The 26,698-nt window shown below is 51.6% G+C and overlaps 3 protein-coding genes across 7 annotated transcripts in view; 2 read left to right on the forward strand and 1 right to left on the reverse strand.

The window, feature by feature from the left end:
- The window catches only part of GOLGA1 (golgin A1), a 43,967-nt gene extending 34,721 nt beyond the window's left edge, over positions 1-9,246 (forward strand). For all 5 annotated transcript variants that reach the window (XM_070378999.1, XM_070379002.1, XM_070379001.1 and 2 more), the window contains 8 exons: positions 257-346; positions 1,282-1,384; positions 1,489-1,643; positions 2,041-2,187; positions 5,211-5,270; positions 5,811-5,981; positions 6,498-6,584; positions 7,030-9,246. In XM_070378999.1, the coding sequence (XP_070235100.1) occupies positions 257-346; positions 1,282-1,384; positions 1,489-1,643; positions 2,041-2,187; positions 5,211-5,270; positions 5,811-5,981; positions 6,498-6,584; positions 7,030-7,110 (894 nt within the window). In that variant the 3' untranslated portion in view covers positions 7,111-9,246. The remainder of the gene's footprint in view (positions 1-256; positions 347-1,281; positions 1,385-1,488; positions 1,644-2,040; positions 2,188-5,210; positions 5,271-5,810; positions 5,982-6,497; positions 6,585-7,029) is intronic.
- An 854-nt stretch (positions 9,247-10,100) lies between these two features.
- ARPC5L (actin related protein 2/3 complex subunit 5 like) lies at positions 10,101-17,437 on the reverse strand. The gene is made up of 4 exons (XM_070379004.1): positions 17,153-17,437; positions 12,948-13,019; positions 11,797-11,973; positions 10,101-10,656 (listed from the first exon to the last, which is right to left on the reverse strand). The coding sequence occupies exons 1-4, from the start codon at positions 17,300-17,302 to the stop codon at positions 10,594-10,596; spliced, it is 462 nt and encodes a 153-aa protein (XP_070235105.1). The 5' UTR covers positions 17,303-17,437; the 3' UTR covers positions 10,101-10,593.
- Positions 17,438-22,423: 4,986 nt separating this feature from the next.
- RPL35 (ribosomal protein L35) lies at positions 22,424-26,658 on the forward strand. The gene is made up of 4 exons (XM_005893076.3): positions 22,424-22,579; positions 22,988-23,124; positions 24,195-24,276; positions 26,475-26,658. Exons 1-4 carry the CDS (start codon positions 22,577-22,579, stop codon positions 26,622-26,624), a joined length of 372 nt encoding a protein of 123 aa, XP_005893138.2. The 5' UTR covers positions 22,424-22,576; the 3' UTR covers positions 26,625-26,658.
- Positions 26,659-26,698: the final 40 nt, after the last annotated feature.

Here is a 26,698-nt window from a genome sequence, read left to right on the forward strand (position 1 = left end):
TGCTCATGGGATGACCAACCCTCAGCGGTATGCCTGTCCCTAGAGGGGTTAGTGGGCTGTGCACTGGGACAATTCTCACAGAGGAACAGAAGGCCGTGCAGCCAGAAGGTAGCCTGGGAACCTCGGGGAGCAGGAGAGCACTCGTCTGTTCCTGTGAGACAGTCCTCTCTCTGTGGGCTTCACCTGGTGTGTGCAGTGAAGAAAGTGGGAACTGGGTTTTGGGACTCAAATCTCCTACCCATTTTCTGGATTGTAGGAAGAATGGAGCCAAAGAGAAATCGTGAGTGTGGCAATGGCTCAAGCCCTGGAGGAGGTGCGGAAGCAGAGGGAAGAGTTGCAGCAGCAGGTAGGGCCCGTGGGATGCGGCCCCCAGCAGTCCCAGCCAGGACTGATCTACCTCCCATCTCTTCAGAGCAGGGGGTGGACACAGCTCTAGGAATGCTGCCAGCTGCTTGGTTTCCCTGGTGTCTCTAGGAAGGCAGGAGAAAACGTTAGAAACCCTCCAGACTTCCCTGGTGGTCCAGTGGTTAAGACTGTGCTTCCAATGCAGGGGGTGTGGGTTTGATCGCAGGTCAGGGGACTAGATCCCACATGCCGTAGAGTGTGGCCAAAAAAAAGACAAAAGGAAAGAAACTCTCACCCCATGGGATAACCTTTTAAAATTTTGATAGTTGGTTACTGTTACAAATGTTACCTGGAGGCAAGTCCACACCCAGGTTCTGATTCTGGGAGGTGGGCCCCACTGGCTGCAGGCCCCAGAGACCACAGTTGAGCTTTCAGCCAGAAGGGTGGGAGAAGCTGCCGTCTTCTGAGGACAGGCTCAGGCTCAGGCCCCAGGTCTGGGTAACTGGCTCTGAGGCTGTGGTAGGTTCTTAACAGGTCTGTTGGAGTTGCCTCTGAAAAGACCCTGTGATAATCACACCTTCATGAATACCACAACAGTGAAGTCGTGTGCATCCAGTGCTGGGCATGCCACAGGCACGCAGGACATGAAGTTACAGTCATGACAGCCTGTGGGAAGGCTGGGCTAATGGCCATGTCTGTGGTGGGCCCACTGCAGGCAGGGGGCCGTGGGGGCAGGGGCCCCTGTGCCTGCCGAAGAGAACTGACTTGCGCGTGTTTCTGTTAATAGGTGCAGAGGTTAGCTTGGGAAATGTTCTAGGCTGTGGCCTTCAGGGAGGGATTCATGGAGGACCCTGGATAACGGAAAAGTGGAGACTCCTTTAAGGAAGATGTGATTGCTACTCCTAGCCTTCTCTCATATTGGGTTTTCTCTCCAAGGCCGCTGACCTGACAGCCATGATGGGCGAGAAGGAGCAGAGTCTGCAGGAGAAAATGGAAGTGATTCTCCAGAAAGAGCAGGAGATTCTCCAGCTGAAGAAAGGTGAGGCCCCCTGCCCCCGGCTGAGCCTTCTCGCCTGTTCTTGCTGGGGACCCCAGCCTGGAGGGGCCCAGTCAGTGTGCTCACTGCTTCTGTGCCTGGCCTAGGTCACGACTCTGCGCTGCTGCAGACACGCCAGCTGCAGAGCGAGCTGGAGGCCCTGCAGGGCCTGAGGGCCGAGGAGGCCACGGCCACGCGGGAGGACCTGCTGAGGCTGACGGGCCAGGAGCGGCCCCTGGTGCTGTCAGCCAGCAAGCCCCATGTGAGTCCCGCCTGAGCTGCTCAGGGTGTGGGGGCAGCGGGGGGGCAGCATGTCACCAATGGGCGGAGGCAGTGGGCAGGCCTGGGGGGCGCTGGGCAGCTTCAGCTTCCTCTTCAACGGGAGGGCACCTCCCTGACGAGGGATTTGTGAGCATTGAGGAGCCCATCTGATGCGACAACACCTGTCCGCGTTCAAGTGCTGAAGCCCTCCTTCCCAGCCGGCTCCTTGTATGGGAGGTTAATTGTCCCCCCCAGAGGGCCCTGAGGGGATCTCCATAGTCTGGTTCCTGCTGGTGCCTGGCGGACACATCAGTCGTCCCCTTTGCAGTGAGTCTGGCCCCGCCCCAGGAGGTCGGTGGCGTAGCTTGACCGTTACCTGTGCTGCCACCACCCTGTAGGTGACCTCGAGGGCCAGGCAAGACCCCGAGTACCAGCTTCCAGCTGTGGAGGGAATACCAAACGGAGAGATGGGGGCAGCCACAGATCTGGGGCAGCTACAGAAGGAAAAACAGGACTTGGAGCAGCAACTTCTAGAGAAAAATAAGGTGAGGATGCTTCACCTCAGCTGTTTATGTCTCCTTTCCCATCTTTGTGCCTAAAACCCTCCAGCCCCTTCTCCAGGCTTTGTGCTGATGCCCCTGGGCCGCGCTTGGGGGCGGTCTTACCTCCCATTAGAAGGCCTTCCTCCTGGCTCTTCTCTGCTTGCTTGCCTCGTGCATGGCCCTCTGCTTTCTCACTCCACAAGTCGTCTCCAGCCCTGACCTGAGGTGGCGTCCCGAGTGTCAGGGCTGGGGCAGTAGCAGGCCTCGGTGTCCCCGCCCCCTCTGCCCTCGCCAGCCGGTCCTAGCCAGTCCCCTGGCCTCTGCACCTTCTTCTCCAGCTGTGAAATGAGAGCGCTGATGCTTGCCTTGAAGCGGTTTGGGGGTTTTAGGGGGCGGGTATTGGGTGATGAATTGAAACTGTTAATTTCCTGTAAGTTTTCTGGTATTTGATAGAGGCTTAATAAATGTCATGATTCCACCCATCCTGCCTTCAGCACCTGTAAATGCAGGGGCTCATTTGAGCCTGGGTTTACTGTGTCCTGTGAAGTTAATGTATGGCCTGGTTAGTGCTCTGGCCTGAAATTCTGCCTGCAGATCGTGTGGTTGCTCTTTAACACGGGAAAAGGGGTTCCTTCTTTCTCTTCCCCGCCGCCACCTCCCTCCCTCCCTCGCTCCCTCCCTGTCTCCCCCTTCCCCTCCCCACACCCACTGATCCCTTCTGGGCAATACAGACACGCACACACTGTGTGTCCCTGGGCCCTGCCCTCACTCAGCTTCTCCAGGTCACACTCGCATCCTTGGTGATCTCACCCGTCCTGTGTGCTGCTGGCACCTTACCACGCTTCCAGTCCAGACAGCGCCCGTGAACTCAAGACTTCTGTATCTACCGTATTTCTCTGTGTCAGTGTCTGAAAGGCAGCTGAAATCAGAAACATTCAGAGCCAGACTTCAGACTGACCGCACTTTCTAGCATCCGCTGCCATCTTTTCTATCTCAGGAAGTGGCCAGAACCTTGCAGCCATCCCTGACCCCCTGTTTCTCTCACAGCCAATGTCCAGATCATTAGGAAATCCCTCGTGCTCTCCCTTCAAACTATACGCAGAAGGAGCTGCTTCTCCTCCCGCCCCTGCTGCCACCTGCTACCTGGTGACCACCCTGTCTTCCCTGGAGGGCAGGGATGGGCTTCTAACTGGTTCCCCTGTGCTTGTTTTTTCCAGCACTCTGATGACTCACTGTTCCCATAAAAGCCCAAGTCCTTACAGTGGCCGCAAAGCCTGAGTGGTCTGGCTCCTTACTGCCCTTCACCCCGCACCCTCTGAGTGGTCTGGCTCCTTGCTGCCCTTCACCCCGCACCCTCCGCTTCCCCTGCATTTCCTCACGTGCAGCAGCCTCGCCTTTCTGTGAATCCCAAGCGCCCTCCCGCCTGGGCCCTTGCACTTGCTGAGCCTTCTGTCTAGAAGATCCTCCCCCAGTCCCCTCGCCTCCTCCGTGGTGTCATTTTCTCAGTGAGGCCTCCCCTGCTGCTCTGCCGACCCTCCCCACCAGAACTCCTGTCCCCCCACCTTCCTCTTTTTCTCCAGGCCTCTTATACCTTGTGATACACTGTAGATTTGCTGGTTAACTTTTTCCCTCCAGAGGGCAGACATTTTTTCTTTCCTTTTTCTTCCCCCCCTTTTTTTTTTTCGCTGTTTCCTCAGTCTCTAGACCAGTGTAGAGACTCAGTATTTGTTGAGCAAATTAATGAATGAGTCAAAAACCTAGAAAATCAAGTAACATAAAATAGCAAGTGTACTTTTGGGGGAATGCCCAGCCCCGTGGTCAACCAGAGAATACACAATGAAACAGAATCTCACCATTCTGTCAGTGAGGTGTTGGAGGCAGTGTGACGTGCTTCACAGGAGCTGGAGGCGCTTACACAGTCCCCAGCCCAACCATCTTGTTCTCTAGAGGACTGTGGACATACCACTCTTGAGAAAATGAAGCTTATTACAGCTTTGTTTAAACATGGAAACTCAGGGAATTCCCTGGCAGTCCGGTGGTTAGGACTTGGCGCTTTCACTGCCATGCCAGTGGTTTCAGTCCCTGGTCAGGGAACTAAGGTTCCACAGACCAGGCAGTGTGGTCAAAAAAAAAAAAAGGAAATTTGGCTATATAAGAAGACATGGGGCATCCCCTAGAGTTACTGTCACATTAAAAGTTATTATTAGGAAAACTAAAGCTGTGGAAACTCTGATAAATGCAAAATACTATTCAGAGTTCTAGCTATTCAGTGCAAGAATGGTGACATGGGCTAGAAGTTCATAGGAAAAACTCTTTTTGATATGTTAGAGTTGTGAGGTTTTGGAAAAATTTTTATTTAAAATTCTTCCATGTATTGTTTATACAGTAAATGTTTTCATTGGAAAACAAAGTTCAGCCTTTCTGGTTATTAATGGAATGTGTAATAAATTATATTTAAGGCCTGTAATACTAATAATTAAACTCACCAAAAATAAGAAAATAAATGAAAGCTATAAAACCCAGCGTTGTTGGGTTATGCCAAAAAGCTGTGATCTCTTACACTGTTCCAGATCAGCATTGAGAATTCTTACAGTATTCTAGGAGATCAGTGGTGGTGGTGAGAACTGTTCAGTTTTGGCCCAGGTAACCTCTTTTGGGGTGATAGCACGTAAATATAATTCTGAAGGACAGAATGTACTATGCAGAGGCATTTTGAGCTCTGCCACCTACAGGGGCAAGTGCCTGAAGCAGTCCTGAGGACCCAGGCCATAGTGGGGGCAGCACTGGGCCGTGGCCCGGCAGGGCCCAGAGAGCAAGTGCGTGCAGAGCAGCAGCATGTGAGGGGAGAGGCCACGGCGGCGGGTGTGTCGTAAGCACGAGCCTCTCAGGAGACGAGGCAGGGGCATCTGACAGGTGTATGCGGACCCAAGGGGTTTTCTGTCTGTGCTGTGGTCCTTGGCACCTTAGAGATGGTGAAACGTGCATTTAATGGATGGCTTTTTGTGGGGGTGGGACTTTGATCACAGACCATAAAGCAGATGCAGCAAAGAATGCTGGAGCTCAAGAAGACTCTGCAAAAGGAACTGGTGAGTGACCCTTCTCCCCGCTGCCCGAGCCCTGCTGGCTGCGTGGTCCTCCTCAGGGCCCTCACTGCCTGATGGTGCTCCCTTCCTCCCCCGGGACCGCAGATCTCTGGGAAGTCAGATGTTGGCTGGTGGGACAGTGGCCCTGCCACCTTGAACGTGCTCCTGGAAAGTGGCTCTGTGACCCCTGGCACAAGCCCTCTTTCTGTGAGCCAGTGTGTTTTCTGAGAGGTCAGTGAGGTGATGTGTGTAGCACGCATGCATGCAGAAGGCCAGGTCGGGTGCTCACTGCCCCAGGAGACGAGTCCTGACCCGGATAAAGGAAATGGCTGAACTTCCTCATGTCCCTCTATCCCTCCTCCCAGCCAGCACCCTACCTTCTCAGGTGCTGGCGCTTCCTTCCCAGCTGAGCCCCTGTCACCCTGCTGTGTTCTGTGTGTGGCAAAGAGCTTCAGGTGATCACAGCCTAGGCCAGGTGACTTTCCCGTGTCATTTTCAGATCTGTCTTGAAGGGCTCAATGTAGCATCTTTGGTTTTTTTCAGAAAATTAGACCTGATAATGAGCTTTTTGAAGTCCGAGAGAAGCCTGGGCCTGAGATGTCAAACATGGCACCTTCGGTCACAAATAATGCTGACCTGACTGACGCTCGTGAGATCAACTTCGAGTACCTCAAACACGTGGTTTTAAAATTCATGTCCTGTCGCGAATCTGAGGTAAAGGGCTTTTGAATTGCCCTTTGGGTACTGAGTTCCACCTGGTTCATTTGTCTGGGCCTCACCTGGCTTCCCACCAGTTCCATTTCTTTCTTCCTTTCCCACAGTCCACTTTGACCACAAGTGTGGACACTTAGTCATGTCTCCAGCTGGCATTGACCTGCTGGTTGAGCAGCCCGCAGGGGACTCCTAGTAGGGAACTGGCTCCTGGGAGGAGATGCGGGTTGGATGCCGAGGCCAGGGTCCAGGGAGCTGCATCTGTCCAGCGGTCCTGCCTCCTGCTGAAGAGCAGGGAGCTGCCATGGCCGTCCTGGTGATCTTGCCAGTCCCCAAGTAAGAGGTAGGGGAGAAGAGCCAGCAGCCCTCAGAATGCCCACCTCCACCCTCTATGTGGTCCTTGCCGACCAAGCCGGGAGTGCACCGGAGGAGCAGGACCGGGAGATGGCTACCAGTTAGCTGCTGACCGCCTGCTAACTCCCATCGAGGCCCATGGCAGCAAAACTTACTTTGTTTCAGGCTTTTCATCTTATAAAAGCTGTGTCAGTGTTGCTGAACTTTTCACAAGAGGAGGAGAACATGCTCAAAGAAACCCTGGAGTATAAGGTAGGGTTTCCTGGTCTGCTGTCTGCCTTCCAAAAACTAGTCAGTCGTCCCAGCCCTGGCAGATGAGAGCAGTGCACGGCTGCATCATTAGCTTGGAAGGTGCCTCTGGATGATGAACTTGATGGGGCAGTGCTGACTGAGGACACGCTCTGTGCCCACAGGTCTCTGCTGTACTTGACTAACAGGCCTGTGACAGCACTCCCATTGGTATCACTTCATCAACAGCTCAGGTCTGGCTAGCACCCAGACTTTTTAAAAAAGTGAAAAATACCCATAAAGGACCTGCATAAAAGCTGTAGTAGAAAACACTGAGCTGCTCCCACCAGAGTCAGGATCGTGGAGGGGAGGAAGGGCCAGGAGAGCAGGATGGGAGGGGAATCTTTCAGCTCCTTCTGCACCCAGTCCTGGCTCCTCATCTCAGGAGCCTTTTTTGTTTCAAACACAGATGTCGTGGTTTGGGTCCAAGCCAGCTCCCAAGGGCAGCATCCGGCCATCTATCTCCAACCCTCGGACACCGTGGTCCTAGGTGGCACTACCCAGGGATGGGGGCTCCAAGGGCTGACACTTTTTCTGTGAAAAGAACACTGACACACCACAGTCCTGGTGGGTTTTTAATCACTGTAACTGCAGTATTTTGTACAAGCGTCTGAACATTGTTTACAAGACTTAAGGCCCACTCCTGCAGACTGATACGAATCTCAGGAGGTCGCTGATCCTGACATCCTGGTTTCCGGAGAGCCCTGGCACAACCCACATTGCCACAGTGCTGCTAAAATCCCAGCTCTGGCCAGCACCCACCTGCACCTGAATCTTCTTTCAGTTAGCACTTAAAGCTGAAGCCCTCAGCCTGTGTCAGAGGGGAGGCAGCCAATCCATCATGTGGTGATGATGCTGGACAGACAGGCCTTCGAAACGGTGCCCAGGAGGGCAGACCCACCTGCTTCTGCCGTGAAGAGCCAACTCAGTGAGGCTGGCTTTTTTCAGCTCCCTTTCCCTGTTCGTAAGTTTGGGTTCAGGTGAGTTAGAAGAGGCTTTTGAGCGCTTCCGCCCAAGGAAACATTATTTCACCTTGCTACTCAGACATCCTAGAACTTCAGATGTGTCCATCTCTAAGGTACTCTGGGGCCAGTGTGGATTAATGAATATATGCACCTTTCTGACAGTATCTCATTTTACTGAAGAAAACTAGCAAATGTGTAAAAAGATTCTTAGTACCAAATACACTCAATTGCCTTTTTAATGAATGTACTTGTGGTGGATAGGTTGCTGGTAAACCATTTTAAACTATTTTTTATAGCTAAAGTTCCTCGCTATTATAAACATGTCTTCTGTATTATAAAATCCATTTAACTGGTGTTCTTAAGGGAAAATCAGAGCATCAAGAGGAAATTATTTCTAAGATTGGGATCCTTGTCCCAATCTGCCTCCCTCTGAAGCAGTGGTGGTATTTCACTTGCTTAGATCTTAATTCTGTTGTTATAACACTGAGCAAATGCTAATCAATGTTTTCTACTGCTGAGGACAGTCTGCTGTATTCAAAGGAAGCCGCAGCTGCTCCTCTCCTCCCCAGCCTTGACCAAAACGTTGGAGGTGGACTGCCCTTTAAGTGGAGCCACCATCTCCCCATCGCCGCACCCACCCCCGGATATTTAAGATGACACTACATTCACGTGTGGCGTCCAGGCGGCCCCTGCCTGGCTGCAGTGCTCGACAACACGCAGATGGCTCTGGGAGTGACTGATGAAATCTCGTATTCATCATCATTAAAGAAAGGGAAACACTTGCCCTGGATAAGCCACACTTTCAGATCTAAAGGGAAACTGTATAGTTTGATGAAAGTTTTATTGGTTAAATAAAAAACTGAGTTACTAACTGGAGCTCCTAGATTTATCATCAGTTACCCAATGATGTTAGGTTTCTCAATTGTTTAGGGCTAATATATATATAAAATATATCTCACAGGAAAGCAAGGATATGCAATTAACGTAAGACAGTCCCATGGCCCTCGAAGTACCAAGCAAGGGCAGCATTACCCACATCCAGCTCGGGCTCTGCTGCCCAGTGACGCTTGTTACCCACCTCCTCCTGCGGCTCCCCCGGCAGATGCGACCCACGTCTAGGAGCCCGTTTCCCATTATCTGGTGGGGACACAAACCAGGACTCCCTTCTGTTCCATCATTTTGACAAGTAGGAAGTAGCTCTTCCAGCTGTTCCAGGAAAGAGTTCCTTAAATTGGGTAGTTAGGGCGATCCCAGCACAGCTGTGGGAGGCCCCGCTGACTCCCGTGGCCTCTCCAGCCCTTGAGCTGGTCTCGACGCCCCAACACCCGCCGGCAGTTTTAGACACAGTTGTGGGGCCCCGTTAGGTCTGTTCTTGCACAGGGAGGATGCGTTCTGATTAGGCTTTCCTCCTGCATGTTGAATTTCCTTCAGCTTTAAGAGGAAGAGTGGAGTAAATACTCTTAAGTGATTTAATGCACTTTTACTTGTATAGAACGTTCTGTGCTAGACAGTACATAGAGCCCTTTATATGAGCATCGGATCTTGATCTCACCCTCCATGTTGTAAATAGGGATTGTATTATCTAAAACTGCTGTAGAAAATTCATTTGTGGTGCAATACACTTTTGATTAAAGCCCTTCAATCCAGATGCAGTGCATTTTACTTATCGGTTGGTGTCAGCATCTCCTCTGTGACTTGTTGAATTTAGTACCTTGTGTCTCACTTGAAAACTTCAAGGCTAGCTTCAAGGGCCTTAGAGCATTTGTCTTGCAGAAAGAACCTTCCCAGGTTAGGTTTGGGTGAGTAAATATTATATTTGTAGTTTAATGAAGCCAGCAGCCTAGTCCTACCTCCCAGGAAGGGTGGGGGTTCTGCAGAGGAGCTGGGAGGATCGTCACTTTGGTCAACATCCATCTCCAAGGCCCGCATGACTGGGGAGAGCTTCAGGAATACGAATGGGGTCCTTACCATAACAGAATGCAGACTACAGTTCCATGTGCTAAAAAGGAAAGACAAGCATCTGCTCTTCAGACAGGCCTACCGTCAGCGGTTACAGGGAACAAAATGTGCCTTGTCTGTGTACAGGCTTGTTCCTACCTGTTTGTCTCTTCCTCCTGTAAAGAAAACCCCTCAGCATCACAGTGTTCCTGGCAAACCGCCAAGCCCAGCGTCAGGAGCGGGTGATGGGCGCACCTGAGTGCACTCCCAGGACTCCAAGTGCAGTTACACAAACTGAGGATTGTTAAATAAGCTCCGAAACTAAGTCCAAATCAGAGGAGTAAAAACAACAGTTATTCAGCAAAACATGTCTGTGTAGCAGCCAGCAGCACTGTGGCCCAGGCTGAGGGACTGCTGCACCCAGACTGTGAGGAAGCCACGCTCGCTCCCGGGCAGCCCTGCAGGGACTTTTGTCTGTCTACCCCTCCACGTCCAGTTTCCAGAACAGGCCACCTCTCATTCATGACCATCCCATTTATTTCCCGTTCCTTTTATACACGTGAAACACACGGCAGAGTATATACTAATAAGCCAAGAGCTTTATTGATGCAGCAGGCACTTTACAATGAACCCAAGAGAGCCCGCCTTCTCTGGGAGGTTGGGGTGTCTGTACAAACCCTAGGGGGTTTCCGCTTCAAAAAAAAAAACCAAGCTCTCCCTTTTACGGCAGCCCTTGGATCTGCACCAGCCCAAATCACCCCTCCCTCCTTTTAAACAGGCAGTGCACACAGGTACCCCGGACCAAGGCAGGCCAGCCACTCTGGTAGACGGTCACAATGTCAGTTCTGCGTTACTCGTGAACAAAGGCATAGACTATCAGATCCTGCAAAGGATTTATGAAAACAGTTAAGACGATCTCTCCCTCCACCTTGAAAATAAAACACACTTCAGCGGATGCAGGTCCTGAAATAGTTGACTTGGGAGTTCCGAGGCAGGCGGCCCATTGTCAATCCCTTCTTCGATAGCCTGTGCATCCAAAATTCTCGAGGTAACATGAGTCTCTCTTTTTTTTAAACAGTCTTTCTTGCTGTAAGAACTCTTATAATGGAGCCTAGTCCTCCTACTGCTAATGCCTGTAGGGGCAGCAAAAGAAAAGGTGTCAATTGAGATCTGGTTGGCCAAGGGGCTCCTCGCTTCTTGCCAGGGGAGACGGGACTACACTCCTGACCATGTCACAGATCTTCTGAAAAAGCATTCCTGCAAGAGCACATAAGAGGTGCCAATAGGGCCCGCATTCGAGGGATCAAGCCCTTTCCTGGAACAAAGGGTCCCCAAAAGCCGTTGGCTCTTTAAGGCAGGAGAACTGGGCTTGCAACACTGTCACCAAGCTCATACCAAGCCCCCCAGCTTCCCTTTGACAAGCTCACTGTACCCAGGCACAGCCCTAGGCCCTAAAACAGACACTAGCCCACTGCAGTGGAAATGTCCACAAGCTCATGCATCCGGCTGCCATGAAGGGACCAGAGAGCGTGGCCCCCCAGACCACTCCGAGGTCTTTGCTCAGCTCCCAAGCACCATGGTCACCTCCGTGACGAAGCCCAGGAGCTCACCTTCTGGCAGAGCAGGCAGAACACCCACCAGCGGGACCAAAGGCCACAACCCAGCCCAGGCCTGAGGCCGGCCACGTGACTGACCCCTCAGTTAAGGGCTGCTCCCTTAGTACTCGGCAGAGCCTTTCATGAGGGACACTGGCTTGACAAGAGGTGCCCCCCCCAACACCTTGTACTAAAACAAGCAAAGGACAGGCCCAGCTTTTCCAGCTTCAGGAGGATGAAGGCCCTATTAAAAGACTGCCAAGATATCTACCACTGTTTGTGTGTGGCCTGGTGAGGTGAGGCGAGGCTGGAGCAGGAAGCCCTCAGAGCTAACCAGAGGGCTCAGCCTGCATCTAAGGCCCAGGACCACCACCTCCGCCAGCCTGAAGAAAGTAATCAAAGCCCTGCCACCAGCAAGCCTGCCTGAACCTCCCCAGCCAAGTTACAGGCCCGGAGGCCTGCCCAGCAAAACTCGCAGCTAAAGCAACGGCAGTGACCAGAGATGGTGGACCCCTACCAGTGCTTCCTTGGGAGAGGTAAGTGATCAGATGTCCCAGGTTGCTTGAGGCGTGGCCCTCATTCTCACAGGCAGCCCATCCTGTCTGTGTTTGGGACTGCCTGGCCTGTTGATCTGAACCCTGGGCTGGGGGTGAGCCAGTGGGCAATGTGTTCACGTACCTTTTCATGCCACTGGAGTAACACTGCGCTGCTATTCTCTGTGGGCTTCTCAAACCCTTTATAAATGTACTTCATTAGCAAGTCAATGCCATTTCTGTCCAGCGACTGCACAGCCTGCTCGATTTCGCTGCTCTTAAAGTTTGTAAGCACTTTCAGCACCACGCCCTGGGCCCGCTCCTACGGGGGAAAGAGAAAGGGAATGGGGTCTAGAGCCATGGCCCAGGCATACCCACATCCTGCACTGCAGGCTCTGAAACACCAAAGCAAGTAGTCAGAACTCATTAGGAACACTGCCCAATTTCTAATTCATTTGCAATGCTTAAAAAAAAAAAAAAAATATATATATATATATATAGTGAAATTTTGTTTATTAAGTCTCAAAGTATCCCAAAGTATTCAAAGCCAATGATTTATTCCACTTATCTGAGGGGAAATAAGCAGTTTACTGGGGAGAAGAATCACTACTTCTGATGACACCAGCAAGGCCTTAAACTCCCATATTTAAAAAACAAACAACAAACCCCCCACATAGCAAAAAGCGAGTTTCCTTGGCCGTATCTTCTGTGCTCACTCCCAGTGGAACAAAGGGGCCATTCCCCTCCACGTTTGAGAGGTGCAGCCATTGATTAAATCAAGATATCATCACAACATAGGAAAAAACCCAGCTCTAAAGAGACCCCTTTCCCTGGACCAAATTTTAGATAGCCTCACTGATGAGATTTTAGGCAGCCTAACCGATGCAGTCTGCCCAAGTGTCTCATCTCACCTGTTTTTAAGAGGCAGAAATCATAAAACACTGAAAATCCTTATGCAAATAAAGCCTATTCAATAGCTTAAAAAAGCATAACCACTAAGTCCCATGTGGCAAGCTAATTTATAACTTTGTTCATCAGGAAGGGCTGGGCTGACTTCTCACCCCATGAGGCTTTGGGGAGGAATGAACGTTTCTTTGGGGAGTGTTTACTACAAACACTGACAGCTTTGGTGTCAGGGGCGCCAGGCAGCTTCTGTGGAAACACTGCCCGCTGCCAGCTCACTTCCCTGGTAGAGATTCACTGATGCAGAGTGAGACACATGCTGTCCAGAGCCCCGGGGAGCTCACGCCCTGGTCCCAACACCGCCCAGCAGCGCTGCGGCTCGACCCCCTTTACCTTCACGGCTTGGTTCTTGGTGTTGACAGGAGAGTTCCGCAAGGCTGCGTGAAATGCCCGGAGCATGTCCCCTGTGCACCAGCAGCGGTTAAGGACAGCTCGCCTCAGCACGTCCGCGCTTTTCTTAACAAACTCATTTCAGAAGGAGCTCAAGGGGGCAGAGACAAATGCCATCTTATTCACATCTAACCCCCCACCCACTGTGGCTTCTGGGTGGGCACAACCTGTTAATAGAGGGCAGTCTATAGCTCTCCTGAGCCACGCAGAGGGCAGAAGGGGCACCTCTGCCATACCTCTCCTTCTGCGGCCCCTAAACCTTCCCCTTCAAAGCAAGTTTGGACATGGACTCGCTCCCTCCCGGGAGGAGGAATAAAGTTGCTGCCCCAGCAGGGTGACTGGCAGCACTATCTGACAAAGCTGGTTGACATCTGCTTAGCACCGGGCCCCGTATCTGCCCTGCCAGACCCTCATGACCACTGTATGAGGTTATCATTTTCATCTTCGCATTCTCCAAAGGGAAGAACGAAGGCACAGATGGAGGTCCCTAATTCTTAATCCAGTGTGTTAAACCATTAAAGAAATTAAGATGTGCTAAAACTTTTATCTTCCAAAACCTACCCAAGTCAGGTCCCAACGGAGGGAAACTTAACAATCTCAAAGAACCTTCTGCCAAGAAAACGAACCAACCCTCCCCTTCTTGTTCCCCAAACCTTAGCAGGAGTCCTGACACATTCTTTGCTGAGCTCTGAATATCCAGCACGCAAAAGAAAATTACAATCTGGGTTAGGTCCCTAAAGGTGACACCTATTTTAAACTGAATTACATCAGCTGACTTTCATTTCCTCATCCGAAACATCAGCTTCAGCCAAAAAGCTTCAAAAATAGAACAAGAGGTGGCTTCTGCCCAATCGGGTCTCTACTCCTGTTCATGCAGCCATACCCACGTGTGAACAGCCAGAGCCTCCCGAGCACAGCCGAGTCCCCCGTCTGCCCCCCTGTGGCCTCCATCTTGAGTGAGTTGGGCCCACACACCCAGGGTGGAGCCCCCTAGCACCCTGCGGGGCTGTGGTCCACCTTGCAATGTGAGAGGCAGCCCACTCACACCCTGTACCTGTCAGCTTTGGAATTTCTTTCTCCCAGCCAGGCACGGGCCAGTCTGATATCAGTCACTGATAAAACTTCTACCTCAGAACTCTTTGTGAATTTGGCATCCCAGAGCAATAAGCAGAGTCCCAGTAAGCTTAAGAGGAACCGTACAACTGGCACTCCACTAACCAAGCATGGTTGGGAAACAGTACTTCAGAAGATGAACAGGTAAGGGTAGGGTAACCAGTCCACAGAGGCAAAAAGACTCACCACCCTGGAGTTCATCTCTGCAGCATCCTTCTGCCTATCATTCACTGTAGTGTTGAAAGGGCCTTCAGCAGCTGAGGCAACTAGGGAGCAGGGAGGAGCATACCATCTATCAAACTGGCCTCTGTCTAGGATAGTTTTAGGCCCTTCCAGAAAACCGGCTGTGGAAGCTGGGGAACGGTGCCCAGCTCCTAGTCTCCTCTAGATCAGGGTTTCTCAACCACAGCACTAATGACATTTTAGACCAGATGACTGATGTGGGGTCTATCCTGTGCATCTGACAATACTGAGCAGCACCTCTGGCCTCCACGCACTAGTTTCCAGTGGCACACCCCACCACATACCAAACTGACAATCAGAGTATCTCCAAACATGGACAAATTTCCTCAGGGGCAGCAGACACTGCAAAATCACTCAAAACTCTGCTCTGGACAGATCCTCACTCCAGAGGACCAGAAGGTGCCTAAGCAGGAAGAAAAAGAACCAAGTCTCAGATATGTGCCCAGGTGTTTTCACGTGTCATCTCATTACTGCTAACAGTTCTTTGTGACAAGAATCATTATTCTGATTTTAAAAGCAATGAATCTGAGTCTCAGAGAAGGAAAATGACGTGCTCAAAGTCACAAAGCTAAGCTGTCCAGCTGGTCTTCAAACCCAAGCATGCCTGACTCCAAAGTCAAGCTCTTTCTACAACCCTCTGCAGCCACTCCCCCGCAGACCCAAGTGGCATGCCCAGGATACTTGCTGTGGGTCCAGTACTGTTCTGAAGCCTTCTGGGATGCGATGCAGTAATGCTCCCATGGAACCTGTAAGCCCAGCTTGGTTCTCCTTTTAACAAAGGAGGCTACCAAGGTTCAGAGAGGGTAACTGACCTACTCAAAGTCACACAGCTATAACGTGACTGAATTGGGTCTGTGTGGGTACACAGCCCATGCTCTATTTCATCCATGACTTGCTTCCCTGTAACAGAACTAGGATGGGCCTACTCCCTACATTCTCCCACTCCAATCAACCAACCCCTATCCCTACTCCCCCCACCTCTGTTCTAAGACTCCTAGAAGCCTGCTCCATAGTTCAATAATCTAATCTAAATCCAATACCTGGCACATGGTAGGGACTGAGCAAATATTAGCTCCTTCCACCTCCCTTCCTGGGCCCTGCTCAGTTCTCATTTGCTAACCTCTCCTTCCCCAATCCCAAGAGGTACACTCTCCATGGTAACAAGGTTTCTGACACTGCCATTAGTGGAGAAACTACCATCCCCTGATGTGCTAAGCCTAGGCTTCCAAGCAGCCTCAAGGAACCTATCATGTCAGGAGTGTACCAAGAGGTGACCTTCAACAAGTCCCTGCAGCATGGGACCAAGACAGCAGATAACCAGACCTTGCGCTCCCCTTCTGTGGATGATCTGGGCCACAGGTCTGATGCTGGAGTCCTTTTGCCAATACCTGCCCATGAGCCGGGTTCTGCACCACAGTGCAGAATCAACCTTCCCTCATGGGGGCCATTCTCATGACCCCACTTCACCAACGGGGAAAGCATGGTGATCCTGACGGGGCAGGAAATAACAAGCTTGAATCCCCACCTTTGAAAATACATTTCTGTTCAAACAAAGAAAGGCTGAAGGTATTTGTTTCAAAGGCACATTGGAGGAACACTGCAGGACTCCTCCCAAAGGCAGTGAATGGGTTCAACTTCCCAAGCTGAGTCAACTGATAAAACACCCAGAATCTGATTTATATACAGTACAGCCTGAGCCTCCAACCCTGTCCTGGCCAGTAAGGGGGAGGTGGAGGCACTTCCTGTAACACCATTTGAATAAAGAAAAATCCTTCCTGTGAGAATAAGTCAGTTTCCTGTGCTCAAAGTGCTAAAGGACCAAGCAGGCTGTGACAACCACCTCTATTTTTAATCTTGTTTTCTAAATGCTTGTTTTCTGTGACCACAAACAGTCATTTCCAGTCGCGGGGCTCTACTTTTACATCTCACTTTATGCTGCTTGGTTTTTCTTAGCTCTAAACAACTCGTTTTTTTCCACTGCTTCCTGCACAAGAAGGCTATGGGGGGAGGGAGCCAAAACTCACTTGTTGAACGTGGCTGAGACCACTGAGGTCCAAGACCCAATGGTCACAGGAAACTAAGAGTAGGTGAGGAAGAGTGGCACTAAGCTGAAGGGTCAGAACGATTCTGAGGTGCGAGGTGAAATCTCAGACCTCAGGGCTGGACTAAGGCTGCAGCCTTCGCTCCCCCTTGGGTCCTTTCTTCCCAAAGACTGCCATCTACCACCTATTTTCAAGTGGTGCTGCGATCCAGCCCGAAAGGACTGTGCCTGGGAGCCGCCCTGGCCTCTCAATTACTCAGCGGTGGCTCACCTTGGCCCCTCCCGCCGATCAAGCCCGAGTAAGGCCCGGTTTCCTGCATGAGAGATGGAGTGATCGGGAGCCCAGGCAAGGGCCAGCCTGAGGGGACGGAGGGAGGAAAGAGGGGAGGCCTCCCGGGGCAATGAAGGGCCTGCGGGGCTGGAGGTCGGTCCGGCATGCTCTTGGGGCCGCCGAGCCAGCCAGCCCACCAGGATCCAGGAGCCGCGTGGGGCCGCACTGCTGAGGGAGGGTCCAGGGGCCCGGGACCAGGACAAGGGGGCCCGAGACCAGGACAAGGGGAGTGGGAGGCCAGATGAAAGGGAACTGAGGATGCCTGCCCGAGGAGAGCCAGATCGGGAGTTGGGAGACTGACCTGGGGGGTCCTGGGGTGAGAGGAGCGGAGAGGCCGGCCTGAGGGGCCAGAGCCAGGGATGAGGAAAGTAGGAAGGCCGGGCCACAGGGGAGCCCGGGCCGCCGCGCGGGGGAAGGATATTGCCGCAGGAGCCCGTCCACCTCGCTAGGGTCCGGGCCTGGCTCGCCCGCCGCCGCCGCCGCCTCCTCCTGCTCGTCCACGAATTTGTTCTCATCAAATTCATCGATGTCCACCCGACGGAAGCGCGAAGACAGCGTGTTCCGGGCCATGGCGGGGACTCAGCGCCCGCTGAACCGGCTATGCTCCGGAGCAGACCTCCACTCTACTCCGCTCAGAACCGGCTCCGGCTCGGGGGCGGGAAGCGGCCGCCCGGCACCTCCTCCACCTCCTCCGCGCGCAGCCGCTGCCGCCCGCCCACTTCCGGTTCTCGCCGGAACCGGAAGTTCTGGTGGGAGGGAGGGGCGGGGTGCGTCGCTTTGGGAAGCGCTGAGAGACGGACCTGGCAGTCTAACCTGTGGACCACTGCGGGGCTAGTAATCTTCATGGAATCTCAGTTTACCCTTCTGAGAAGCGGGCGGCCAATCCTCCGCAGGCCCAGCACATAGATGCCACAGCTGCACTCTTCGGCTTCCCTCCTGCACCCGAGGAACCCCTGGCCAGGGCGGGCATAGTCGCGGATTCCGGGTGTCATCTCTGCCCAGACTGAGGGGGCACGGGGCCTCCAGAAGAAGGAGCCCTGCTCTGCCTGTCGAGTGCTGGCAGGCTTCTGGGAGAAGACAGCTTCGAGCTGAGGCCTGAGGGATGAGTAGTAGTTCTTATGCCCCGAGAGTGATTGAATGGGAGAGCCTAAGTCTCGAATTTGAAGACCTTAGGACGCCACCACAAGGAGCTCAGAGGAGGTTGCATCTGACCTTATTGTTGTAGTGACCCTATTGTTAATGGCCTGGGAGACTTTCAAGACGTTTAAAATGTATCGAGGGTGCTGACAAGACAGTGAAGACATTTGGATTTGAGTGCGGCGTCCCGCGTGTGTAGCAGTCTCCTTGACCCGCAGTGTAGGGGGCGGGGATAGGGGGATGACCCTGTGACCACCATCCTGGCAGGAAGGGCGAGGTCCTGGGGACTGAGAAATCTTGACTGGCTGGAAAGGCATATCCTGGAAGAAAAGGAATCTGCAGAATCTGAAGTGGGGGAAATGGGGGTGGGGAGAAATAGGGCAGAGTCAAGGACAACTTTGTGGTGTCAAGATTAGGTGCCTGGGCTGCTGCTTGAGGAGCTCTTGCTCTCGTTTCCGACTCTTTGCGACCCCCTGGACTATACTGTCTATGGAATTCTCCAGGCCAGAAGGGATAGGCTCCCACCCACCATCCCAGGGTAGCCTTTCCCTTCTCCAGGGGATCTTCCCAACCCAAGGCTCGAACCCAGGTTCCCCACATTGCCTGGGCCCGGGGTGGGGGGGGCGGTGATTCTTTACCAGCTGAGCCACAAAGTGAAAGTGAAAGTCCCTCAGTTGTGTGGACTCTTTGCAAACCCATGGACTATACAGTCCATGGAATTCTCCAGGCCAGAATACTGGAGTGGGTAGCCTATCCCTTCTCCAGGAGATGTTCCTAACCCAGGGATCGAACCAGGGGTCTCCTGCATTACAGGCGGATTCTTTACCAACTGAACTATGAGGGAAGCCACAGTGAGCCTTAGCCTGAGACTACATTGGGTCTTTGTTTCTATATAATGGTATTCCTTTTCATAAAGACCAGTAGTTAATGAAATGTGCGTGGGTTTTCATTTTTTCAAACATTTCTCATTGAACTCTCTACAGATCAAAAAATATTGCCCAGCTAAGGTGCTACCTAATATTGGGTGCTAAAGATAGACTCCTACAGTGAAACAGGTGCTGAATAAAAGTCTCAAGGGTCTTGGGAGACCTGCCTATCAGTTCCATACCTTGGAAGAAATCTGTGACCGAGGCAGGCAACAAGCTAACAGAAATTATATCCCCAGAACATTCTGATCAGAAGGAATTTCAAACCAGAAATGCTCATTTTAAAAGTAAGGAAATAGCTCCCAAGTAAACTAGTAAATGAAATAATATCACTGTTTATGATCATGGATCTGCCTTCCAGTCAGTGAGGCAGAAATTTAAAAATCCACACTATGTCAGGGATGACTGCATTTTGAGGAGGGGGAAAAAAAAAAACATGCAGTTTCTGAGAGCACCTTGGATAAAGTGATTAAGAGAAATGTCCCTGAGGAGGTGATGCTGAAGTGGATCTGAAGGATGGAGCCAAGCAAAGGCTCAAACACAGGGCAAGCTTGGTGTGTTCCAGAAAAAGCAAGGCCATACTGGAGCAGAAGAGTAAGAAGAAACAAGATGGGGCTTCCCTTGTGGCTCAGCTGGTAAAGAATCTGCCCGAAAAACCTGGGTTCAATCCCTGGGTTGGGAAGATCCCCTGGAGAAGGGAAAGGCTACCCACTCTAGTATTCTGGCTTGGAGAATTCCATGGACTGTATAGTCCATGGGATTGCAAAGAGTCAGACAGGACTGAGCGACTTTCACTTTCTGAAATGCAAAGAAATCTTAACCTACGAGAAGAAACGACGACGTGGAAGAGGGAAGGGGGAGTGGCGGGTGCTGTAGGACTTTGAAGGTGAGAAAAGGATGTGGTCTTAACTCAGGACAGCCCTGGAAGTTCTGGGCAGAGAAGACACATGATCTAACTCAGTTTGAAAAGGGTCCCTTTGGCAGCTCTACTGAGAACGGGAACCAGAGCAAACGGAGGTGATTTATGAGGTGACAACAATGGTCCAGGAGACAGGCAACGGTGGCTCAATGTCCAGCAGGTGCCAATAACAGTGGTGGGAAGAGGCTGGGTATTTTGAAGATGTGCTGTGCTTAGTTGCTCAGTCGTGTCCGACTCTTTGCGACCCCATGGAATGTAGCCTGCCAGGCTCCTCTGTCCATAGGGATTCTCCAGGCAAGAATACTGGAGTGGGTTGCCATGCCTCCTCCAGGGGATCTTCCCAACTCAGGAATCGAACCAAGGTCTCCCGCATTGCAAGCAGATTCTTTACTGTCTGAGCCACTGACAGAAGCTATAGAATTTGGGGGTGGGTTGAATGTGGCATGTAAGAGAAACAGGGTAGTCATAGAAGGGGCGAAAGAGGAGGAGATGGTTGGATGGTATCACTGACTCAATGAACATGAGTCTGAGCAAACTGGGAGATAGTGAAGGACAGACACAGTCCATGGAGTCAAAAAGAATTGGACACAACTGAGCGATTGAACAACAACAATAGATAAAGTTCAGAAAAGCTGTACACAATTATTAACTTTAATAGAACTATAAGCATTTGGAAAATATGATAGCCACGTTCCTGTGCCCCATTCAACCTCCATTTATGACTAATCCATGCCAAGAATGCCCTCTGCTTCCTCTTACACCCTTCCCTCCATTTCCTAGAAGCCTGCCTCACTGTGATCTGAGACAAAGCTCAATTCAATTCATCCAACAAGTATCCATGTGCTGGGTCTGGAGGCGAGAGAAACCAAACCAGTTGTCAGCTATGGTTCTGCTCCTTGGGGAACTTCCAGGTTGAATGTGGGGGCAGACATATAAATTTCATTCTAATTCAATATATTTGGGGTTAGAGAGGTTTGATTGCACAGAGATCAACAAGGGGAGGTTTTGTCCCAATTTACTCCAAGGCTAAAGATTCATTAACAGAAACCCATAAGAGGGTGGGAGAAGGCTTCCTGGAGGTGACATCTGACAGCAACAAGGGGGCAACCTGCCTTTAAATAGAGCTCTAAGACGTGGGTGTGCCTTTGTTAATGGTAGTGGAGTGACACTAGGGCATGGATTCATGCTTGCTGCTGGGGGCAAAATGCAACTGTTCAATCAGAAAGCCTGAGCACTTTGCCTTATGAAGTCCCCCTTTAACTTTCAGGGCCAATTTATGTGTTCATTTCAACTGGGAACATTAATATCAATGATACCGAGCAGTTGTTATGCATCAGGTCTTGTGCAAAGAGTTTTACATGTTATCTTCCTGATCTTCCTAAACACTACATTTCACAGGTGAGAAAACTGAGATTCAGGGGAAGGGATCTGCTGAGAGTCAGCTGGCACTAAGCAACAGAGTAAGAATTTGAAACCCGGTCAGGTTCACTAACAAAAGGCCATGAATGCCTTTTCCCCTAAATAACACATGCTGTCATTATAGCTGTCTACCCCACCCCTCCCCACCCACCATAGACTTTAAATTCCTCCAAAGCAGAGGCCATGTTAATTTATCTTCTAAAACCCTCAACCTTCATCCCCTGGACCCACCCAGAACACTGGCACCCAGCTCGGAGTAGCCCAGACTGGGCAGCCTGCAAAAGTGTACCGAATGAATGAATGAACAAATGAATGAATGAAGAACAAATAAATGAGTGGATGAATTCCAGTCTTACTAGTCAAACAGGTTGCCTCTCACCCCAGGGTGAAATTTCCCCACTGCCCTGTAGGAAACAGACCAAATCTAAGTTATTTTCCAGGAGAAACATCAACAACCTCAGATATGAAGATGATACCACTCTAATGGCAGAAAGTTAAGAAGAGCTAAAGAGCCTTTATGATGGCAGTGAAAGAGTGAAGTGGAAGCAGTGACAGATTTTATTTTCTTGGGCTCCAAAATCACTGTGGATGGTGACTGCAGTTATGAAATTAAAAGATGCTTGCTCCTTGAAAGGAAAGCCAAGACAAACCTAGACAGCGTATTAAAAAGCAGAGCACTCACTTTGCGACAAAGGTCCATATAGTCAAAGCTGTGGTTTTTCCAGTAGTCATGTATGGATGTGAGAGTTGGACCATAAAGACGGCTGAACACCAAAGAACTGATGCTTTTGAATTGTTGTGCTAGAGAAGATTCTTGAGAGTCCCTTGGACAGCAAGATCAAACCAGTCAATCCTAAAGGAAATCAACACTGAATATTCATTGGAAGGACTGATGCTGAAGCTGAAGCTACAATATTTGGCCACCTGATGCGAAGAGCCGACTCACTGGAAAAGGCCCTGATGCTGGGAAAGGTTGAGGGTAGGAGGAAAAGGGGATGTCAGAGGATGAGATGGTTGGATAGCATCACCGATTCAGTGAACATGAGTGAGCAAACTCGGGGAGATAGTGAAGGACAGGGAAGAGTGCCGTAACTGCACTTCATGGGGTCGCAAAGAGTCGGATAGGACTTTGTGACTGAACTACAACAAAGTAATTTTCAGCGCGCAAGAGAGAGACAGGCTCATTGCAGGGCGGGACTCCGGCTCCTCGGGGCGGGGACTCGGTTCCTCAGGGCGGGCGGGGGCTGAGTGGGCGGTACCAAAGCGCTCCTCGAGGCGTGGGGTAGGGAGGCTGGGCCCGCGCGGGATGGTAGGGGCGGAGCCAGGGCTCCCCCGCCGCCGCTCTATTGACCACGCCCGCCGCCACCCGGCAGTAGTTGTGAAGGTCAGCCCCGCCTCTTCCTCTTTCCCTCCGAGAAGGCAGCGGAGGCAGACTATACAGCCATGGTGAGTGTGGGGAATCGGCCGCCATCCGCGTACTGTGGAGCTTAGGGGCCGGGATGGAGAGCGTGTAGCGAGAGCTGAGAACCCATCTGCCAGCCTGACCTGTGGGACGCGTTGCGAAGTGGCCTAGCGCCACCTCAGTCTTCCCCCCACCTCAGGCCTGGGCCCCGAGAGGTACGCGCGCCCTCCCGGGGCCTCCGTCTGTCCGTCTGCGGAATGGGAGTAGGGGACCAACCTCGCAGCAGGACTGGGCGAGGGCGAGTCTCCTGGGGTCTGGGTTGCCCTGCCCGAGGCGGGTAGTGCTGGGTCTCCAGAGCGCTCTTGGCCCAGGGCAAGGCGCTCGGCCTCGAGGGGCGGGCTGCGACACAGGTGAAGGGGAGGTGTTTGACCCAGACCTTCCCTGTCGGGCAGGCCAAGATTAAGGCTCGAGACCTTCGCGGCAAGAAGAAGGAGGAGCTGCTGAAACAGCTGGAGGACCTGAAGGTGGAGCTGTCCCAGCTGCGCGTGGCTAAAGTGACAGGCGGCGCGGCTTCCAAACTCTCCAAGATGTAAGTGAACTGGCGGCCAGAGTACGGGGACACACGTAGGGGAGTTTCGAAGTGGGCTTAAGGAGTTGGCCGTTTAACTGCCCTTTCCATGGCTCCGTGGGTCAGAACGTGGCGCCGTTTCTATTCAGCCTCTTTAGGTGCCTCTTTCTCACGCCGAGGCCTGTGGTGACCCGTTGCTTTTGACCTGTGGTCCTTTTTCCTGATGTAACGGCTTGACTGTCTAGAGGAAGAATTAAGTGCCCCCGACGTCCCGTTTTAATGCCTCCTTTGAGTGACTAATTGACCCCATTCCTCTGTCTCCCACCAGCACTTGATGTTTTTCCTCAGCCTCTTTCACTTGGTTGAGGCATCCCTTGCACCCCTTATTTTAGTTGTAGTGTAACTTACTGGTGTATGGGGGGCAAGAATCAAAACTTGAGAAAGGAACATAAGTTCGGAGTTAGTCAGCTGGGGCATAAATTCCACTTCTGCCACATTGTACCTGATGTGCAGGTTGGCACACCACCCATGTTTTTCCCCTTTCCTATAAAATGGGCCCCCAGTAATTTTCTTATGGTGGTGCATGCTGAATCAAAATGATGTTTACAGCCATTTACTGATCAGCCCTCATTCAGCATGAGGACATGTTTCACTTATCCCCAGCTTTTTCTTGTTTTCAGCCTTGTCCCCTCCCAGTGGCCCAGCTTGAGGAGTAAGGTCCTCCAGTGAGCTTATTCAGATCCACATTGCTTAGGTCTTTTTTGTAGCCCTTAGGATATATAGCCAGGAATGAAAGGTTTTTCCTGGCTGTCCTTCACTTCCCCTCATTAAGCCTCACTGAACACTTCACAGCTCTTCAAAAACACTGTTTGTGCCAGCTGCTTCATGTCCCCTTTCCTAGGATGCTCATGTATTGTTTCTCTTGCCTCCAGAACACCCTCCTGGGCTGGGTTAGGCACCTCCTGGGTCAATGTGGGTGAACTGATGGGCAGTGCCCCTGCCCTGTGACATCTTGGTCAGGCCCTGAAATAGATACCTTGGGGAGTGCTTTGTGTCTTACACATCTTCATTGATTGTCTCTTGTTTTGTAGCCGAGTGGTTCGTAAATCCATCGCCCGTGTACTGACCGTCATTAACCAGACTCAGAAAGAGAACCTCAGGAAATTCTATAAGGTTAGTGGAGAAGGGATAACGGTGCTGGGCTACAGGGAGCAAAATTCCAGCTCTCCCTAGGCCCGAAGGGTGGTATGGTGAGCTCCCACTGGGGTGCTTGGGACTGGGCTTTCTAGAGCCTTCTAGCATATGACATGCAGACAGCATGTGGCTGCAGTTGTCAAGGAATCAAAGGTGTGGGAGTCTGGATAGAGTTGGATTTTGAATAAAACCTCACCAGCTGGGTGAGTTTGGGGAGTCTATGAGGATTGACTGTTTAAATGTTTTTACTTGTCTTGGTGTGTCAGTCACCACCAAGTATCTGGCATTCTCATTTTTCAAATGAGGACCTCAAGACTTGGGTTAAGTTGCCTGGCATCACTGACATGCAGTAAATGGAGTGATTGGGCTTAGATTCCAACCCATAGGGTGGGGGTGGATTGAGTGCTTCCAGGAGATTGCCACAGGTGCCTGTCCCTCACAGCCTAGAGTTTTTAACAACTGTTTTCTGGGGCTTGTGCCTAAAACTAGTATTAAACTATGAAGCTGAACCAGTGAGAGATTTTATAGAATGCGTCCGCACACATGGCTTCCCTGATAGCTCAGTAAAGAATCTGCCTGCAATGCAGGAGACCCTGGTTCAATTCCTGGGTCCAGAAGATCAGCTAGAGAAGGGACAGGCTACCCACTCCAGCATTCTGACCTGGAGAATTACATGAACTGTATAGTCCATGGGGTCGCAAAGAGTCGACACAACTGAGCAACTTTCACTTTCACTTCATGCACACATTTGGTTTACTACAAGGAAATGACTTGTTTGTGGAGGAGGTGCCCTCTGTCTCAAAGGGAGGATCCTGAGCAAGGAGAGCTAAAGATTTGGTTGAAGCTGCTGCCCTCAAGTGGGATTTCTTGGAAAGCCACATCCCTGCCTTTAAGGCCTTTCGGCTGATTAAAGCAGGCCCACCCAGATTACTCTATAATCTCTTAAAGATTACTGATTAGGGGGCTTTGACTGCAAAATGGCTTCACATCAACACCCAATTAGTGTTTGAATGACTGGAGGGTTTGACATGTCAAAGTTGCCACTGTGTGCTGAGCTTGTTGCCATCCCTGGACATGTGTACGTTTGTGTGGCGGGGGGGGGGGGGGGTCTGTGAATTGGGTCTGGAACGTTTATCAGGCTCTGAGGGAACCGTGTAGAGGTATGGCCTGGAAGAACTGCCTCCATGACCATCCAGTGAGTACACTCCATCATACAAGCCAGGCAGGGCTCCAGGAGGTAGAGATGAGGTCTCTGTATCAGCACTTTTTGATAAATTAACCTCTGGTCCCCTGTGCCTGTTACATGGTTATAAGCACTTACATGGTTATAGGGACTGGAAGATGTAAACAGCGTGTGTGGCTATGGCTACTTTCTTGGACAAGCAGAGCTCTAGGTGCTTAGCAGATTGAAAGCAGGAAGCCCTGACCTGTATCAGCGGTATGAGGGGTGTGGATGGGCAGACTTTCAGGTTTCCCCCAGAGCTTGCCCTCATCTCCTGTGTAGCTTTTTCCCTGCAGTTTTCTGCCCCAAGGCTGTTCATGTCCTGAACCCCACACCCACCTGCCCTGTGCCTACCCCTCCAGGCTGTTGGCAGTTCCCGACCTGAGCTGTCACTGTGCAGGGCTTTCATGCCCACTCTGGTTTCTCGCTTTTGAGGCTGTTGTCAGTTGTGAGGTGAAGCCTTCCTCAGTCTCTTTGCTCCTCCACACCAGCGCACCACTTGTTTTCTGGTGGGCTGGGACCTCCTTGAGCAGGGAGCAGGTCTCATTTGTGGCTAAGCCAGCACACAGGACAGCGCTTCAAATGAAAGAGGCCCCAAGGGGCCTTGGCAGAACAAAGGGGACCATCAGAGCTGGCTTCACCTAAACTGACAGGGGAGGAAGTGGAGTGAGAGCAGAGATGGAGAGATGATCTATCTCCTGTTAAAGGCCCGAGAACAGGAGCCGAGGTAGGAACTTTGCCCCTCATAGCAGGATGGCCTTGGCCATGCCAGATCTTCTCCTTAGATGCATGTGTTCAGTGTTACTGTCACCACAGGCACCTGGCAGACATCTCCCCGACACACACTTCCCTCAAGTCACTTCCTGGCACCTCATTTCCAACCTCCGGGGTGCCTTAGGTATTGCAGTGCTCCCAAACCCTAGTCCTCAGGTTCCCCTTGCTTCCCCTCACCCAGGGCAAGAAGTACAAGCCCCTGGATCTGCGGCCCAAGAAAACACGTGCCATGCGCCGCCGACTCAACAAGCATGAAGAGAACCTGAAGACCAAGAAGCAGCAGCGGAAGGAGCGGCTGTACCCCCTCCGGAAGTACGCAGTCAAGGCTTGAGCATCCAGCTGTCAATAAAACAGACAGACCACTGGCTGGCATTGCTTTGTGTTTATAGGGGCTTCAGTTGTTGG

Source organism: Bos mutus, chromosome 11 (genome assembly GCF_027580195.1).
Source record: "Bos mutus isolate GX-2022 chromosome 11, NWIPB_WYAK_1.1, whole genome shotgun sequence".
In the NCBI taxonomy this organism is placed as follows: domain Eukaryota; kingdom Metazoa; phylum Chordata; class Mammalia; order Artiodactyla; family Bovidae; genus Bos; species Bos mutus.

Excerpts from the sequence above, each read along its gene's own strand:
- ARPC5L (XM_070379004.1), bottom strand. The coding sequence starts at position 17,302 with ATGGCCCGGAACACGCTGTCTTCGCGCTTCCGTCGGGTGGACATCGAT. Across the intron at positions 13,020-17,152 it reads TGGACGGGCTCCTGCGGCAA|GGGGACATGCTCCGGGCATT; the intron begins TATCCTTCCCCC and ends TGCTGGTGCACA. Across the intron at positions 10,657-11,796 it reads TACTCCAGTGGCATGAAAAG|GCATTAGCAGTAGGAGGACT; the intron begins GTACGTGAACAC and ends CTGCCCCTACAG.
- RPL35 (XM_005893076.3), top strand. Across the intron at positions 23,125-24,194 it reads GCTTCCAAACTCTCCAAGAT|CCGAGTGGTTCGTAAATCCA; the intron begins GTAAGTGAACTG and ends CTTGTTTTGTAG. Across the intron at positions 24,277-26,474 it reads ACCTCAGGAAATTCTATAAG|GGCAAGAAGTACAAGCCCCT; the intron begins GTTAGTGGAGAA and ends CCCCTCACCCAG.